Here is a 17,467-nt window from a genome sequence, read left to right on the forward strand (position 1 = left end):
AATGGAGCACCGCAGGGAGGCCGGGTCACGAGTGGCGCGCGGACGTGCTTGGAAAGTTGAGGCCTAAACGTACACGAAAAAGACACCGAGACCGCGCACACGCCGTGCGTTAGGCGGGAGCCGCACCTGCAGCCGTAGTCTGCTCTTCCCCTGGCAAGCACAGGTGCATATAGGGCAACTCGTACACGTCGCGGCTCGTCAGCGCGGAGAGGAGGCCGCTTCCATCGCTGCGCAGTGCAGCATCCCAGTCCATTGCTGCCTCTTCATAACGCTTCAGCTCCTTCAGCGTGAGTGCGCGGTTCACAAGCGCGTTCCAAGCCGCGGGCCCTGCCACAGTCGACGTCTTGCCTGAAAGAGGTGCTGTCAGTAATGCGCCCGAAGTGCACCCCAGAACTACGTTGTAGTCACTAAGGGCATCCGCGTAGTTGCCAAGCTGCTGATATACTTTCGCACGCTCATGATAGTACACAGGTGGCGGGCCCTCTGCCTTAGAACGAGGCCGCTCGCCCAGTTGCTCAGGTGCCGTGGCCGTAGCGGCAGCACCCTCATCGCTGTGGGCGGTGATAGCAGCAGTGAAAGCCGCGAGGGCCTCACCAAGTTGCCCCGCTATTGCAAGCAACACACCATACGCATACGCAAAAGGCGGCGTTCGCCTGAGCGACGGGTTCAGACGCAGGGCCTCCGTGATGCTGCTGAGGGCGTCACCGTGTGCACCGAGTGCGTGATAAATGCGGCCTTTGAAGTAGTACGCATCAGCCACCTCGGCACCACCTAGAACGGCCTGCTCACCCCTGCTGTACGCCCCAATGCACTCTTCCACGTCCACCAGCGCCTCCGCATAGCGGGCGACAGAGAAGAGAATGAGCGCGCGGTTGTAGAGGAAGGCCGGCACCGCTCGCCTACAGGCCCGCGGGCCGGTGGCAGAGGTTGGGGGCGCCGCACTTTGGCACGCTTCCATCGCGCCTGCCGCGTAGGAGAGCGCCACATCCAGTCGCCCCAGTCGCCGTAAAATTAAGGCGCGCAAATGCTCCACCTCTCCAGGCCCTACACTGTGGCACCCACTCGCGGGGCCGCCGTCGGGCGGAGCTGCTGCTTCGCCCTTTCCCTGCCCTGCCGACGACGCGGCAGTGGGCGCTTCTGCGTCGTCCCCCGCTTGAGGGTCGGGGGTGCCGCGAAAAGGGTCTGCAGGCGGCAACAGTGCGCTTGTATTCGCTTTACATGACTCGCCTGCGCTGAAGGGCCTGGCATCCAGCGTCTGCAGGGCTCCAACGTAGTCTCCCAGCTCCACCTGCGACACTGCCAGTCGGAAGGCGCAGACGTCCCTCTGCGCGTCATGGCGGCTCTGGTGCATGGCGCGCCGGCTAGCCTCGCGGAAATGACGAGCAGCGAGGTCGTTATAGCCGTAATCGCTGTACACAAGCCCAAGGTGTGTGAGTATCAGCATCTCCACATCCGCCACGCACACAGGCTGCGCGCTACTGTGCGACATCGGCTCCTTGCCGCCGCCGCTGTGGTGGGAGTCAGCAGTCTCCCTCAGCACTTCCATCGTCTTTTGCAGCGCACGAAGCGCAGCGTCTCGATCACCCAACTCGTGCCGCACAATCCCCAATAACAAACCAGCGTACAGCCGGGTCGATACCTCTCGGGTCTGGAGCAGCGCCTCCGCCTCAAGAGAGGTGGCCGCTGCGTGGATATGTTTGTCACAGAAGATGTGAGTCAGTGCGATGGCAACGCACGCCCGTGCGTCGATCTTCTCAGGCGTCGCTGCCGCTGCCGTGCTTCTGGTCGCCTCCATCGCAATAGATGCTTGCAAGTCCGCGATGGCAAGCGCGCCCATGCTAAGCTGCAGCTCGATGCACCCACGGTAAAAGCGAAGGCGAGCCTCCTCTTGGCCTCGTAGAACCGCTTCGCTCATGCTGGGAAGGGCGTCGGCGTAACGGTTGCTACGCACAAGTGCTAGGCTGAGGTGCATGGGGTACTCCAGGGGTTGCGCGTCCAACTCGGTCGCCCGCTTCAGGTACTCGACGGCCATTGGAAGAGAGGTACCCTCAAAGTAGTGGACAAGCCCCACGTCGTGCAGCACGGCAGCGGGCGCCTCCCCTCCTGCTTCGATAGACTTGTGAAGCAGCACTTTTGCCTTCTTGTACTCGCGACTCATGAGGCAGCTGTGGCCGTAGAGAGCGTACACCTTCGGCCGCGTCGCCTCGTTGACGAGAGACCACATCGGCTCTTGCAGGGCCTGCTGAAGACACCACTGTGCGAGGCTCACGCAGCCTTGCTTCATGTGCACGCGACTAAGCTCGTAGTACCACATTCCATTATCCGGCTCCCACCGTAGCGCGCTCCGCAGGTCGCTCACGGCATCCGAGTACCGGCGCATGCGGTAGCACACGGATGCGCGTCCCCCGTAGAGAGACGCGAGGCGACGTGGATCGCTACTGCCTTTCTCCACTTCAATGGCGAGTGCCATGTCGGCGAAGGCCGACCCCAGGCGACCGAGGCGAGAGGCCAATGTGGAGCGTAGTATGAGTGCGTTCACATACGTCGGATCCTGCTGGATCGCAGCTTGTAGGAGTTCGGCCGCCTTGTCCGGCGCAAACGTGCTCTCCGTGAGGCATATCCTGGCCGCCTCCACAAGGCCCTTTGTCGTGCGTGCAGCCTTCACGGGCATGCGGCGAAGCTGCGCCTCAGTGCCACAAAAAGAGGCGTGCGTGTGGACGTGGTCCGTTATAAAGCATACGGCTGCTGAGGTACACCGCACACACAGACACGCCTGCACGGACGCACAGCCGCGTGTCTCTCCGTTTTCCGATGGGGGGGTAAGTGCAAGGGGTGCTTCGTTGTGGGCGAACGCTGACAAAGGTGCATGCAGAGGAGACGCAGAGAGGGACACGATTGGCACGACAACCTAACGAGAGGCGCTCACTGGTGCCCTTCCTGCCGTTTATGTAAATCAGAAGCAGAGGAACATGGAAGGGAGCAAGACGGGCCAGAGAGGCATGGGAAGGGAGGAGAGGGCCGCTGCGATTGGCAGAGCGAACAGCGGTTGTCGCAGAGGTAGCCTTCGCCCGTTGAAATGCAGCGTTCCGTAACTGACCGTCTCCTGCACATTTTACGGCTTGCGTGCACTGGCGTACACAATGAGACGCAGAGGCAAGCCCCAGGTGGACGCGACACGCATCCTTTGGTGCCTGCACGAGACCGGCGTGGCTCGACCTCGGGCACACCCACGAGGGTCACACACACGATCGCGCAACGGAATTGCGAGGAAAACGCTTGCCGAAGTGCGGGGAGTAGAGGAAGGGGCGGGCCCATATCTTCCCCCCTCCCACGCGTTCGCGGGCGGATGGCTCAGCCACCACCGGTCCACCTCATTCGCCGTTCACTACCACTCTCTGTCTCGTTAACGTTTCGCTGGAATACTCGGAGGCCTTCGACAGAAAGGTGGAAGATGCAAAGAGGTGCACGATGCAGCTATACAACCAAAGAAAAAATGGAAAAGAGATGGGAGAGGGGTTCGACGACGCAGATGTGTGCGCGATGTCCATTCACTCGCTGACTGCAGAGCGGAAGAGAGACATACATGTATGCGCCATGCGCCACAGCGGCGGTGAGAAGCGAAAAAAAAAAGGCACGGTGAGCCGCCAGCGAAAGCGAGACATCTGCAGGCCGCGTGAGACACCCGCGCGGCAGACGATGCCGACGAGTACGACAAAAAGGGGGTCGTGCCAGTGACGAGATTGCGGTACGAACAGGGATCCATTCGGCAACCAACAATAGAAACAGTGAGCGAAAGAGAGAAGACGCGCACAGGGGAGAGGGGAGGAGAAGGGCGAAGGGTGTGGTAGAGCGCGCGCGCGAACCGCACGCGGCCCCTCTAACATCATTAAAGCCTCATCGGTCGAGTTGTACACCTCCAATAGACACAATTCGGCATGCCTTCCCCTCGAAGGCACGGCACACCGAAAAAAAGACCTAGAAAAATACCCTAACAGACGAGCAGAGCAGAAATAGTGCCGATAGGACAAACACTTTGTGCGCTCAGCTGTGCTCTCCTGGACAGGTAAACTGTCCGCGCGTGGCCCCAGTTCCTTCTCCCACACTACACACAGGCTCCAATCTCGCTCGGTCGCCATCCGCCGCTCCGCCACATCTGCCCCCCTCTCAGCCATGTCACTTGCGGCCCATCGCCGCACGTTGGTGCAAGGCACCGGTAGGCACAAGCGCCACAGCGACGCGCCGACCCCATGACCAAAGCACACATCCTGCGCCAAACCTCATCCATCTCATCCACCTCGCCTCACAGCCGCCCCACCTCTCCCTACGATGCCGGTCAACACCCCAGGCGGGACTCGCGCAGGGTAGGGCAGGGCCGCCCACACCAGTGGGCACTCTCAGAGACGCGTGAGATAGATTCCGCTCCCTCAGACACCTCGCCCCTCATTGGAGTCGTGGAAGCGCGTTCACTGCCGCGAGTCGCTCCGCCGCAACGCCGTCCACGACCTGAACGCCGGCATCAGCAAAGGCGCACAGCTCTGACCTCCACACCGCGTCGATGCCTCGCCTTGTCACCACCACCAGCGGCTCCCCACTCGCAAGGGATGAGCAGGGGGGCTCATCTACGCCACCACAGAATGGGCGCGGGACCCCCTCTCAGATGTCACACGTACAGAACGCTTCGCCTTCCACAATGGTGGGCGGAGGAGACGGAGTAAGAAAGGGCCGCCGCAATTCCGCAATGCAGACATTCGGAGTGCACATCAATGATTGCGAGAGACATCTAAAAATGAAACACGCGGAACGGAGGAGGAAAGAAAAAGTTGTGAAGGCAGCACGGAAGGTTCAGTGAACAAGAACGCAGGCAGCGGCGACAGCTGCAGCACTAGCGCAGCATCACAGCAGAGACAGGGTGACGACAGGGGACCAGGGGCACCCCTACAAAAAAGCGCAAGCATGACTGCGACATGCGTGTCAGCCGCTGTCGGCCACCATGACTGAAAGTCTGCGGAGCGGGAGGAAGCACACAAGAGCTGCGCCGGGTAAGAGTCAGTGAAACTTCGCGCCGCCGTAGCGCACCCCTTCGCCCCACCGTCTCTGCTCTACTCCGAGACTCTCCAGATAGAGGGCAGCGCGCCAGGCACACGCGATACACCCCAGCAGAGAAGGACAGTGCCTCTGCAAGGCGGAGCTGTTAATGTGTGTGTGTGTGTGTGGAGAGGAGGAGGGAGCGAGGTGCGCTAGCATCTTGCACGCTGTCGCACATGATCACCCATCGCAGCAACAGGTGGGACAAGAAGGTACGTAGATGAGAAGGGGGGGCAATGGCCGCTCAGCGCCCAAGCGCTGGGCACCGCCGGCCCACACTCACACCGGCATACGATGCCGTAAGAGTCTAGGCGGCCGACGCACGGCGCACTACCCAAGCTGAAGGGCGATGAAGAGAGGGGTAAGCCCGAGTCCCACAGGAGGGGAACGAAACACGCACAACCGCACCATTGCGGCACGTTGCTCGTGCCCCTGCCTCCCCTCACTCCTCTCCTCTCTTCCCAAAGCCCGCATACACGCCAAGCTACTAAATGCACGTCAGATGCCGGATGCGCTGGTCAATAGAGTCGTAGGGGGGCTGCATGGGCGGTATGTACAGGCCAGACGGTGTCCGCACAGAGCCACGTACCGGGTGACTCAGCTCGGGAGCGGTGCCATAGAGCTCGACGCCACCACCACTGGCTGCAGCTGCCGACGCAACCATTCCATTAGGATCACGGAGTCGGTCCTCACTATAGTTCGTCAGCTGGAACTCACTAGCGATGCTGGTGAGGTAGGCAATGCACTTGTCGTTTGGCGGCGTGTACATGCCCAGCCGCTCCATCATCCGCTGGTTCACGGAGAACTCCGCATTCGACATCGACATCTCGACGAACTCGTGACCAAACTTCGACTCGAAGGCTTTACGCAACGCCGTCAGCTCTGGTACCGAGTCGCCGATACGCGCGCTCGCCCACAGAATTGATGTAATCGCCTCCTTCAGCTCTGGCGGGCACGCCGAGCTCGGGTCCTTCTTCTTGTCGGTCTTGAGTGGCTTGCTCTCCGAGATGAGCTGCACGCGATTGGCCAACAGGTCCAGGAAGAGCGAAAGCACTTCGTAGCCTTCAATATTGACATCCTCACGGATACAGTTCTCCACCTTTATACGAGCGGACTCATACTTCTCCAGCGCAAGCAGCTCTGCGACGCTGCGGCGTTGCACCTTGACGTTGTTCAGCAGCTTGTTCTTCTGCATGCCAAGACGCGTGGTGGCCATGCGGATGGTGGCGCGCACCTTGACCGGGTCAAAGCCACTGGTCTGCTTAGCGTTCTTCAGGAAACTCTTCATGACGATCTCCCGTGGTGTATCCGCCTGTGCACGCAAGTGCGCCTGCCAATTCGTGTGGCCTTGCTGCACGTCCGCCTAGGGTTTCCTATGTCGGCTGTGCACAACGTTAACGACTGCCTTGCCTGAAACTAAGAGAGAGGAAGGTCAAGCGGCCGAGATTAGGGACGGAGGCAGGCGAAACAAGTGAGACAGTGTAGGGTGGGGTGGACAGGCAGAAAGAGAGGGACTTCACCCCGCAGAAAGGCAACGGCAATGTCTGTGTATGTTTGGGGGGAAGACGGCGATAGGTGTGGCCGCTAATGGAAAACGGCGGGCCAATCGGTTCTCATGGCGGTGAAGCCGTCGGGGAAAAATGATGAGGAGAGTGGAAAGGGCACAGCGTATGCGCAGCAACATGCGTGCGGGTGTGTGGGTGGGGGAGGAGGCAGGCAAGGAAAGAAGAAGCACAGAGGAAGGGTGAGGGGGAGAACGGAGCGAGGCAGGCTGGCTACATAAATGCTGTGCTCCTTACATTGCACCTGCTAAGAAAAGGCAGCAGTGGCGGACGCCGAGCAGTCACGAGCTGCTGCGGCATTGTCGACGGCACCGAGGAGAATCAGTGTCACACCCTGGGCCGATGGCGCTCACCTTCCGGAAGAAAGGAGGAAGGGAGGGAACGTATGTATCCACACACACACAGACGCGCACACATGCTGTACGAGAGTGAGGAAAGCTGGCACCACAGTAGATCACCGATCGGCACCCATCACGGGCGCCTTTCATCTGCAGCGCGGCAGAGCTCAGTGAACAGCTCGACATGAACCTCCACAGAGGAATACACGCGCCGGCAAACACATCGATGGAGGCGTGCCGGGAATTCGTGCGCGGCCCGCACGGCTAATCGAAGCGACTATGGTGAGGGGGATGCGTTGACGTGCTCACGCGCCTGATGCCGAGAATCGTCTTTTCCGGCAGGTTCGACGGCACGTAACGCTCCATCGTGGCCGCTGCACGCGCGAACTCCTGCTTCACCTGGTTGAACTTGGCTGGGTGCAGGTGGCGACCGAGGTTCAGTCCGCCGACGCCGACGTCTTCATAGGGGTCCTCGATGCCGAGGAGGTAGCTGAAAGTGCCTTGTCTATTCTGCGGGAAGTTCCACTTCAAGTCGGAGCGGAGAGAGAGGCGCGGGCGGCTGAGGCTGATGATGTTCGTCTCGTAGTCGAAGTGGCTCGCGTAGTAGATAAAGAAGCCGTGCATGAGCCTGCCGAGCGCAACTGGGTCGCAGTCCGAAAGTGGAGAGTAGTCTGGGTAGCGCGGCATGTGAACCGGGTGGGCGATCGACCACGGGTCGATCCAGGCCACCTGGCGAGTGGCTAAGAGGTAGTGAACAAACATGACCGTCACCGCGTAGGAGGTGAGCATGGCTGCCGTCCCCAATCCCACACCGGAAGCCTTACCCCAAGCCTTAGCAGCCAGGGCTGCGTGGCGGGCAGCGGGGGGGCCGCTGTGCAGGTAGTGGCGGAGCAGGTAGCTGTTCTTGACGCCGTACGCCACGAAGGAAATATCCCACTTGTACATGTACATATCGGGGACGTATCGGAGGTCCAGCATGTCGCGGGTGTAGTCCTCCCGCATGCCCTTCGTCATGATCACACCATCCGGGAAGAAGCCCACAGCCTCGATGGCTTGCTCGCGTGACGTGCACTGCACCGCGCACCGACAGCCATAGGTCGTCCGCTCCACCCAAATGCCCTCGACGTTTTCGCGCCCCATCTTTGTCGCAATGTACTCAAGATCCTTGGCGTCCAAGTTGCGGTTGCGTATGTCCCACAGGGCTGTGCGTGACTTGCGGTCCTCCTCCTCATTCAGCAGGGTGTACCGCGCCCTCCCCACCTTCTCGTCATTGACGTAGCGCAGCTTGACAACAGGCGTGCGAGCCTCCGTAAGGGACATGAGATGATGGCGCAGGTAGTGCGGCACGTACCGCTTAATGACTGACCAGAGCTTTTCCGTGCGTTTTGCCTGCACGGCGTGATCGGGGTACGGCTCGTCGAAGACGCAGGCGAGGTCGAGGTCACTGCCCCACTCCATCTGCCCGTGCGTTACCAAAGACCCACAGCAGTAAATCTTCGCATCTGGCGTCCACTTGTCGGCAAGACTCTGCAACTGCTGCTGGGCCCGAATGGCAGTGCGAAACATCTGCTCTGGCCCAATGCGCTTGTTGTTCTCTTCCAAAAGTGTGTGGCCCCACTGGGCGTAGTGATCATCCGAAGGGGCCATGCACGAGGCGTAGCTGACGCACTCTGACGCCGGTGAGGATGCCACGCTTGCCGAGGCTGTTGTGTCAGCTGGACTCGGTGTGGTTGCCGCGGTGCCTCGCAGAACGCGTGTGACGGCCACAAAAAGGTACAGCGGAGTGGCTGCGTACATGGTGATGCTGTGCGACCACGCTCTTGACAGCTCTAATAGGACTCGCCCTCTCTGCGGCCGCACCGGCGCCACTGGAAAGTGTGGGTGTGTGCGAAAGACAGCAGCAGCAAGCTTGCGTCTGCGTCCACGACAGAAATGTCGACGGAGACCCACACTATACTGCCGCAGGTGAACTGCGTGCAGAATGCGAGAGAGCGGTATACGGGGGGAGAGAAGAGGAGAAGATGGAGGCACATCTTGCCTTGAGGAGGGTGTTGCAGCAGAGGAAAAGGGACTGCTGTGCCCACATCGGGTCGCAACACCGCCCGCACGTGCGCTGCCCCCTGCACATGCCGCCCTGCGCTCGTCTACCTGTGTGCCTAGGCGTAACACTGCAGGTGGCCATTGAAAAAAAAAAACACAGAATAGGAAGTGCAAGCGATGTTCGCGTGCGCGCCGGCAGCCGACGGTTAAACTGGCGTCCGCGAAAGGAGTAGGGCAGGCACGCACACGCGCGCCCCGAGAGAGGAGCCGAGGACCTGGGAAGAGAAGCAGCTGTCACGCGTCCATGCACGTCTCAATCGCCGTCGCATAGGGCGGGGTATGGGCATTCGGCTTTGCTGTGACGCTGCGTCCGCCCGCGTCGCCAGGTGAGGCTCAACCTATCCCCTCGGCTGAAGGTCGGCAGCAGCTCAGACAGCGTTTCCGTCCTCCGCTCGGCAATGCAGTGTGTCCAGCCATAGCGGCTTTCCCCAGTCATGACGGCGAGGGAGCGGGGCGCGAGGCAGACGCCGACAGGCGCCGCCACCTCCGACGGCGCGTCCCACCGCGCAAACTCCATCACTGTGTACGAACCCAGCGACACGATCAGAACGGCGTCGTCGAACGCGCTGTGCGCATCGACATGGGCAGCAATGCCGCACACCCCTACCTCACTGATGTCGTAGTAGTTTACCGTCAGCTGATCGCACTCGTAGTCGCCGGGTCGGAAGGGATATTCACCGTGGATGCGCACACCGCCCGCATCCGCGTCATTCTGTAGCCGCGCGCGCATCCAGGCATAGAAAGAAGGGCGTGCGTTTACCATCTCACCCTCAGCCATCAGCGCATTTACGCCGTAGAGGAAGCGGCGGTTGAAGTGCGCCACGCGGCGGCGCGAGAAGAACTCAAGCGTCAGTTTCTCACGTCTGAGGTACAGCTCTTGCCATATGCTCTTCTCCTCCTCGACCGTTACGAAGTCCTCCACAAGGAAGAGGCCAGGCACATCCGCCACCGCACGCGACATGCATATCCGTTCGAGTGGCGATGCCTCATGCGAGAGCGACGCGTTTGACGGAGTGCTGACAGAGTGCAGTGAAGCGCCTCGCCTCATCTTCGCCGTGGCACTCGATACAGGAAGTGGCGATGACAGCAGTGGCTCGATTCCAATGACCGGGCGCTGCAGCAAATGGGAAACGCGCGAGAGCGTGGCCGCAAAGTCACTCGGCACCATGAAGAGAAAGCCGCAGCCCTTGCTTTCAGAGGAGGAGGACATGGAAGTTGATCCGCCCTTCCACAGCGATGCCTTCAGCGGTACTCGCAGCACCACCACCTCGACAGATGCGTGATGCGCTTCTGCGCAAACAACAGCAGGGGAGGACGCGGTTGAAGGGTCCATGAGGGGCCCCGCATTGGGGACACTGTCGTGAGCCGCCGCCTCACTCGGGGAGGAAGACGCGACGGCCGCCGAGGCGGCAGCGCCGGTCAGCTCCACGAGCGCCATGCGATCCGTGAAGATGCTAGAGGAGGAGGCACTGGCCCCCTCATCATCCCCCTCCGCCACCCCATCCCTGCGTAGTTGCAGAGGCACACTGCACACCACAAACGGCAGCGCGGAGCCGTAGTGCAGCACACACCGTGACGGTGGCGGCGTCGGCGTCGCAGCAGGAGGAGTGCAAGGGGCGCGCGAGCCTTCTTGCGGGCCAGCGGCTGCCGCAAAGTTCAGCAACCCATGCGCCTCCAGAGTCTGGCGAAGATCATAAGGGGTACACCCGGCGAGTACGCCGCCGTTCAGCACCACAAAGCCGGTAGCCTGCGCATGAGGCAGGAGAAGGCTCGCCGCAAGCGCATCGAAATCGCTCCCATCGCGCGCCTCAGTCCCTGTGGCCGAGGCAGCGGAGCGGAGAAAGCGTAGCAGCCACTTTTTGCATGACAGGCGTACCTTCACGAGCTGTCGACGAGGCAGTCTCAGTGTAGGGAGGAGGTCGAAATGCGTGCGGTGCACTGCAGACATGGAGGTGGAGCTGAAGACCTGTGAAGCGGTAAGGGAGACAGGGGGGGTGAGCGGGGTGGTGAGCGGGAGGGGGGTACTAATGAGGGCTGGTAAAGGTAGTCCATGTGCCCACGTGAGGCAGGTGTGGTGGTCGCAGCAGACGCTGCAGGTGCAGCCGCGTTTGACGGCTGCCGCCGCCGCCCCCCTCGCCCGTGGCACACCAAGGCACGCAACGAAGCGGTGATCGCCCCGCAACGAGGGAAAACATGCGGAGAGCCGATAGGCAGAGACGGAACGGAGGAAGGCCTTCCTCCCTGTGTGCTCGTCTGGATGTGCGCATATGTGCATTGGAAGGGAGGGGGAGGGGGGCTCGGCACGGGCACGTCACCGCCAGCACAGGAAGCCCCGCATAACTGTTGAATCCACGCCTCAAGGGCACGTACGCATCAGGCGGAGCGGGCACTCAAAGGATGCAGACTTCTCAGGAAGTCCCTCTTGCCCCTCTCCTCACCCCCCCGCCTCCCTGTCGCTCGCTCTCTCTAGATGAAGTGTGCTCGTGGTCAGTGGCAGCGCGCGCGAGGTGAACAGGATGGCGTGAAAATCGGGAGCGGGCAAACGCGCGGCAGACGCGTCTGCTTCCTTAGCGCTACAAAATGACGGCAACTTCGCCAAGCTTGGCTCTTTGGTGAGGAGCCAGGTAGTTGCAGGTGAAGGTGCACGGGGGCGTTCGAGAGCAGAGCCGGAGGCGTCTGGGGCTCTGCGAACCGCAAAGCCCACCCCAAGACGGCAGAGCCGGAGGGTACGTCAAGAGACAGCGGTGACCGTTAGAAGATGTGCACACACCAAGCTTTCCAGCAACGGGCTGCCGGCGTGAGAGAAAGTGGTGTGGCGTGCACAGACGAAACGTGCACGCACCACACCTCGGCACTGTCCACGTGTCGTGTCTAACACTCTCCATTGCGGCATTTTACTGTACAGCTTCCGCTATCGCCTCTGCTTCCTCTGGCAGCTCGCGCACACGCACACCTCGCAGTACCCGCAGTACCACGAGCGCAACTGCAGCGCCTCATCTGCGTGTCGCCCAAGCGGTGCCTCGCACAAGTGGCACAGTGCCATGCCCTGGGCCATGACTGAGGGAATGCGTCGCGCTATTTCATATGTGTTGGACGCGAAGCGGCCCTGCCGCTTGCAGTGAGGGCATTTCATGGGAATGCTGGCCGCCTGTTGCGCCTCCTTGTAGTAGTCCCGGAGGACATGGTGCTTACTAAGGTTGTCCATCCCCCCATGCTCACCTTTGGCGTGTGGGCGTGCGAGAGGGGAGCGTTGTGGAGTGCAGCTCCCTGACGTCTGAGAATGAGCAAGAGGTTAGGTGAAAGGAAAAGAGGGGTACGCCGTGCCGCGATGATCGCCACACCACACATGGACGTCGAGCGTTTCCGCAGCGCTGCTTCCTCCTTCTCACATGTTCGGCACGCGCGATGCCTTCAGCTCTTTCACCTTGGGCGCATCCGCGCGTGCACCTCGACAGATTCAGAGAGACAGACAGAGTATTTGATGGCAGTGTGGAAAAGGACCACCTAAGACACATTTTTTGCCTTTGTGTGTGTGTGTGTGTCACCTCGATTCGCCCCGCATATCCGCAAATACACGCAAGCGCCGTAAGAGCTCACCTGCACCGGTTGCACCATGGCTATGTCTGGGTAGCCTTACCCGACTCCGCTTGCCTTCGAGCCGAGCCGTAAGCTAAACAGGCTCTCCCAGTCATTCCCCAGAAGTGTGTTCCGTAATCAGCGCCACACCAGCCTGGGAGAACCGCGCCCCTTGATCCAAGCGGGCGGCGACCAGTAGGTCCCGCGCAACAACCAATGAGACGGCGTCTATCTTCAAGGTAGCAGGAGAGGGAGGGGAGAGGGTGAGTTGCATGCCAGACGAGCGCAACCAAGAAGTTGGTTAGTCTTCGGTAAGGGTCCTTTGAGACACCCATCACATTTTCTATGCGCCCTGTCGCCCTCAAAGCCGTGGCCTTCCATACGAGGGTGTGGCGCCTCTACGCAAAGGAGCCTGGCGCTGTCGTTGGTGCGACGCAGGGCTGCTCGCGTCCTATTCCCGGAATGAGTGCCCCATCCACCCTTCCCGCCAGATATGGGAGACGCCGTGCATGAGCAGTCAATGAGCGCGACGGCGCTGGGCGGGGTAAATCCCCGTGCGCACTTTGCCGCCAGTGGCTCGCGCCCCTGTCCACTATGCGCCCTGGTAGATGAAGCACACCGCGTCCGATGTGCTCCACAGCGTTCGCACGATCGCGCCATGAAGCCAGCTTCAGAACGACCTTGTTGTCGTCAGGGGGTGGTAAGAGGGAGGGAACTCCGCCCTCTCCACAGCCCGCATGCATCGGATAGGGAATAGGCCTTGTTGAGAGTAAGGGGAGGGGGAGGCGTGTAAACGCACACATATGCGCAAGAAGAGCGCACGGCTGGTCAACCTGAGGAGAAAGGGAAGGGCAGCGGCAGGTATCCGGCGGGAGAAGACCCGTTCAGCTCGAGCAATACTTGATGTATGAGACGAGTGCTTGGCGCGAAGGGTGCGCCAGGCTTGAAGCCCGCCCCTAATGTGTCGCAGCACATCGCTCGCACTGCCCGGCCAGTCGCTCTCACGGCAAAAACGTGAGGGGGCAGGGACGCTAGGGGGCAACGGTGGAGCTGCGCAGCGTATCATCGAAACTCGGCACGATCGCTACCAGAAGCCTCATTGTTGCAGGAATCCAATGCGCAGAGAAGTGCCCCGTGCACAGCTGAGCGCGCATGGCCTCCTGTCAACCCCCCCCCTTAGGTGACTGTTCCCCTCCAGGGGGTACCATGCCCCGAAGGAGCTCTTGTCGGAGCATGTCGCATCCCGTTGCGCAAGGGCAGGAGACGTCGGTTTGGCACCTAAGGCTGACCTCGAGGTTCGCAGTCCGCGCACTTCATGCTTGCCTCCTCCTTCCCACCAGTTGTCACTGCCGACCATGCCGCCTTGTCGAACGCTGCCGTTGTGTTCCCTGTAGCGGTAGCAGCACACCGAAATGAGAGGTGCCCACTCGGTGGGCCGATCGCGCCACGACAGTGCGCCAATAGGTGCCGCAGCACGCTTTCGTCCTTCGCCATGGTAGAATGCGCGCAGAAAGCCGTGGAGATGGGATAAGGTGCCCGTAGCACCAGCCGTGCGTGCGCGTTCACGCCGTCACTGGCCAACTTCTCTTGGCCGTGACTTCCTGAGCAGAGCAGATGATGAAGAGGACGTGAAGGGTTATGCGCAGCCGTCGAAGCTACAGAACGAGGGAGAGCAAGCGGCGGTTCTCATGAAAGGAGTGAATCCGCCAGTTCACTTAGCCTTCGCCCCCCCAACCTTAAGATGCTGACGAGGCTCAGGACCTGAGGAGGCTGCCGTGAAAGAAACATGCGACGGGGCCTGAATGTGTGTGTGTGTGCGTGCGTGCGCGCGCGCATTGATGCGGCTGCTGCGTCTTTCCACTGATTACGAGCGCTGTACTGAGGTGTACCATCACATAGAGGCCCATCGCTCAAACTTAAGGTATTTCCGTGCGCACAGATGTCATGGGCGTCTGGGAGGGCCAAACGCGAAAGCGGAGCAGACGAGACGAAGGGTATCAGTCACTCATCGCTGGTCAGCTGCGGTGGTTTCGCGGTGGCGGTGCAACACCGTCGTCACTGTTCCCGACGTCCCCCTCGCTACCGACGTCTCCACCACCCGTCAAAGTCTTCCTTGGCGCGTTGCCGTACTCCCAGAGTCGAGCCCGCTTCCAGCAGCTTACGAAATAGGCTTGGCGCTGCGCCGATGCCTCCAGGGGGGTGTCTGCCACGTACACCCAGCCATCCTCGCCGCCCTCTGGTACCCCCCCGCTACCCATTTCTTCACTGGGTGCCACCGATGCGACATCAGCGGCGATCGCGGCCTGCTTCGTTGTGGCTTCCGTCGTGCTGGTATCGCTCACATCCACCTCGCCCGCCTTGCTTGCCTCAGTCTCCATGGATGATGCCACGGCCGCCTCGCAGCGAGCGGCGCACGATTTTTTATTCTTCACCTCACGCAATGCCTTGCAGTCCGGGTCCAGCCGAATAGGCCGCACATTCCAGTTGTGGACTCGTAGAAGCCTCAGGAACACTGTCATTTCACTGCTGGCCGGCCACGGGATGCGCGTGGGCAGCACCGGTCTGTACTCTTTCATTTCGGAGAGGTGCGCATCCTCGACAGCAGTGTGCGGGCGGGTCGCCTCCAGAGCGCGATCGCGCGCCGCGAGGATATCGTCCAGGGGCGGCATCGCGTTGAGATCGACGTCCACGATGTCCGCTGCTATTTTGTGGAACGCAAAGGCCTCTGCCGCCTCACCAACTGCGCCGTCCCAGGAGGCCTGTACCGTTGTGAGACGGCCAGGCTGTCCATGGTCGGCGCCGCCGATGGAACGGTCGTACCCGTGATAGGTAGACTGGGCGAGGTACAGGTACGGCCCTGGCGCCAGCGGTGTAGTAACACGCCGCTCAGGCGAAAGCGCGTCCTTGAGGACAGATTCACTAGCGCCACGACACACGGCCAGCAGCGATCCAACGACCTTGCGTATCATGTTTAGCAGGAACGAGCCGCCCTCGATCTGGAAGAAGAGGAACGGCAGTACGGTCACGTCGGGTGGGAGTCGCACGTGAGGGGTGGCGCTGGCGACGCTAAAAGCCGTCGTGGCAGAATCTGCGGACCCGCAGCCGTTCGAGACATCGGCCGCGGCGGGCATTGGTGGAGGATAGCTGCGCAGGTTCCTGTCGTACTCTGCCCAACTCTCGCCGTGCAGTGGCACCGGCGCCTCGTCCGCAGCGCCGCCACTAGTCGCACACGAGAAGAAAAATAGCCGTGGACAAACCTCGCTGCGGTAGATGACACGAAGCGCCTCGTCCTCCGTTGGCTCGATCGCCTTCGCGCTCGTACCAGAGCGGTTCGAGTCAATATCGACGGAGAAGTTGTGATAACGGCGAGCCCCTGTGAAGTGCGTACGCAGGATGTGGTTGCACAGATCTGTGTTCTCTCGCAGGTCACACAGCCAGGACAGTGGCCGCGCCTGCGCGTCCGCAGAAGGCGCGTCTAGGTTCATCTTCGCCAAGTCAACGTAGGGGATCCCATGTTGTGTGTGGTGCGCCGCGACCGCCTCCTGCGCCAGAACTTGCGCATCAGCGAGGCACCCGGGGTAATACTTCTCGACCGTCGTCCATGTGTCAGATGGAGGCAAAAGTGCGTAGAGTGGAAGCATGTAGCGGTACACGCGTCTGTTGCAGCAGTGGCGCGGAATAAAGTTACCAGAGAGCCGCATCACGCTCGCAACGCGGATCGTAGACGGCAGCTTTCTGTTCAGTTTCTCGCAGATGCCTTCCACCTGCCCCAGCTCCTCAAACACCACCTTGGGCACGAAGAGGGAGACCATGTTACGAATCGCATGCACGCCTCGATCGGTACGGCAGGAGCGGGCAAAGTGGTGGTGCTCGCCGGCAGGCCGTCCGCGAACAACGTCGGCTATGGCGCCAGCATCTTTCAGTGCTTGAAGGAGCACGCCCTCGACGGTGTGACAGGTCGGTGCGTGCACCTGGATCTGCAACCCCCGATATCCGCTGCCGCTGTAAAGGAGGCACAGTCCGATGTGCACGTGGTCCTTGGGTGCCTTGCCGACCGTTATGCGGCGCGGGTCGAGCCGCCGTCGAGCTGACTTGCCCTTCATCCCTTTTAGGTCTGTCCCGCGCCCTGTTGGGAGCCTTGCTACCATTCTCTGCTCGACGCGCTTCCCCTCGGTATGAACAACCGGCCGCCCTACACCTGTTAGAGGCACACGCTCAAGCCGCTCGTCACGCTATCTTCTCTACTCCCAAGACCCGCTGCTTCGTCCATGTGAGGAGAACGGGGGGAAAAAACGCAAAAAGCGGGTCGATGAGGCAACTGTGCAGTCAACAGCGCCCGTGATTAGGCGAAGGAAAACGCCAGCAGGGATGAGATGGGTGCAATGATGAGGTGATGATGGGGAAGGGGCGTGCGGGCGTATGGTGCGTGAAAGACGAGTACAATTATGACCCACCCGAGACGCGCGCACACACGCGCTCGTTCACTGTTACCGTGCAGCGAGGTCTTCACTGCACAGAACCCATCGTCTGTGGGTCTACATCGGCAGATGAAGCTGCTTCACCTGCAGAGAGCGCACGTGAGAGGGAGAAAGAGAGAGCGTGAGTGAGAGCAGAAGAGGAGTGAGTACGGAGCTCGCGACGGCGCTTGAGTGCTGTCGTGTGAGGCTGCGTACCAACGCCGCTCATCTCCTCTCACCCCCTCGCGCCCACTTCTCCCTCGTCGCCACCGCTGGTGCGCCCCAACACCAAGCCCCGTTGCGCTTGCCCAAGGTTGACACTCGATGCACGCGGGCAGCCGAAGAGGGA

General features: G+C 61.1%; 6 protein-coding genes across 6 annotated transcripts; all 6 read right to left on the reverse strand.

The window, feature by feature from the left end:
• Nucleotides 1–109: 109 nt before the first annotated feature.
• Nucleotides 110–2,671, reverse strand: LSCM1_04044 (uncharacterized protein; the record flags this gene model as incomplete). The annotated part of the gene is made up of 1 exon (XM_067321569.1): nucleotides 110–2,671. One exon carries the CDS (start codon nucleotides 2,669–2,671, stop codon nucleotides 110–112), a length of 2,562 nt encoding a protein of 853 aa, XP_067177800.1.
• A 2,901-nt stretch (nucleotides 2,672–5,572) lies between these two features.
• On the reverse strand, nucleotides 5,573–6,373 carry LSCM1_04045 (uncharacterized protein; the record flags this gene model as incomplete). The annotated part of the gene is made up of 1 exon (XM_067321570.1): nucleotides 5,573–6,373. One exon carries the CDS (start codon nucleotides 6,371–6,373, stop codon nucleotides 5,573–5,575), a length of 801 nt encoding a protein of 266 aa, XP_067177801.1.
• Nucleotides 6,374–7,249: 876 nt separating this feature from the next.
• Nucleotides 7,250–8,782, reverse strand: LSCM1_04046 (uncharacterized protein; the record flags this gene model as incomplete). Its single annotated transcript, XM_067321571.1, has 1 exon — nucleotides 7,250–8,782. One exon carries the CDS (start codon nucleotides 8,780–8,782, stop codon nucleotides 7,250–7,252), a length of 1,533 nt encoding a protein of 510 aa, XP_067177802.1.
• Nucleotides 8,783–9,338: 556 nt separating this feature from the next.
• Nucleotides 9,339–11,360, reverse strand: LSCM1_04047 (uncharacterized protein; the record flags this gene model as incomplete). Its single annotated transcript, XM_067321572.1, has 1 exon — nucleotides 9,339–11,360. One exon carries the CDS (start codon nucleotides 11,358–11,360, stop codon nucleotides 9,339–9,341), a length of 2,022 nt encoding a protein of 673 aa, XP_067177803.1.
• Nucleotides 11,361–11,996: 636 nt separating this feature from the next.
• On the reverse strand, nucleotides 11,997–12,218 carry LSCM1_04048 (uncharacterized protein; the record flags this gene model as incomplete). Its single annotated transcript, XM_067321573.1, has 1 exon — nucleotides 11,997–12,218. The coding sequence occupies one exon, from the start codon at nucleotides 12,216–12,218 to the stop codon at nucleotides 11,997–11,999; it is 222 nt and encodes a 73-aa protein (XP_067177804.1).
• Nucleotides 12,219–14,676: 2,458 nt separating this feature from the next.
• LSCM1_04049 (uncharacterized protein) lies at nucleotides 14,677–16,764 on the reverse strand (the record flags this gene model as incomplete). Its single annotated transcript, XM_067321574.1, has 1 exon — nucleotides 14,677–16,764. One exon carries the CDS (start codon nucleotides 16,762–16,764, stop codon nucleotides 14,677–14,679), a length of 2,088 nt encoding a protein of 695 aa, XP_067177805.1.
• Between the last annotated feature and the right edge of the window lie 703 nt (nucleotides 16,765–17,467).

Source organism: Leishmania martiniquensis, chromosome 26 (assembly GCF_017916325.1).
Source record: "Leishmania martiniquensis isolate LSCM1 chromosome 26, whole genome shotgun sequence".
NCBI lineage: Eukaryota > Euglenozoa > Kinetoplastea > Trypanosomatida > Trypanosomatidae > Leishmania > Leishmania martiniquensis.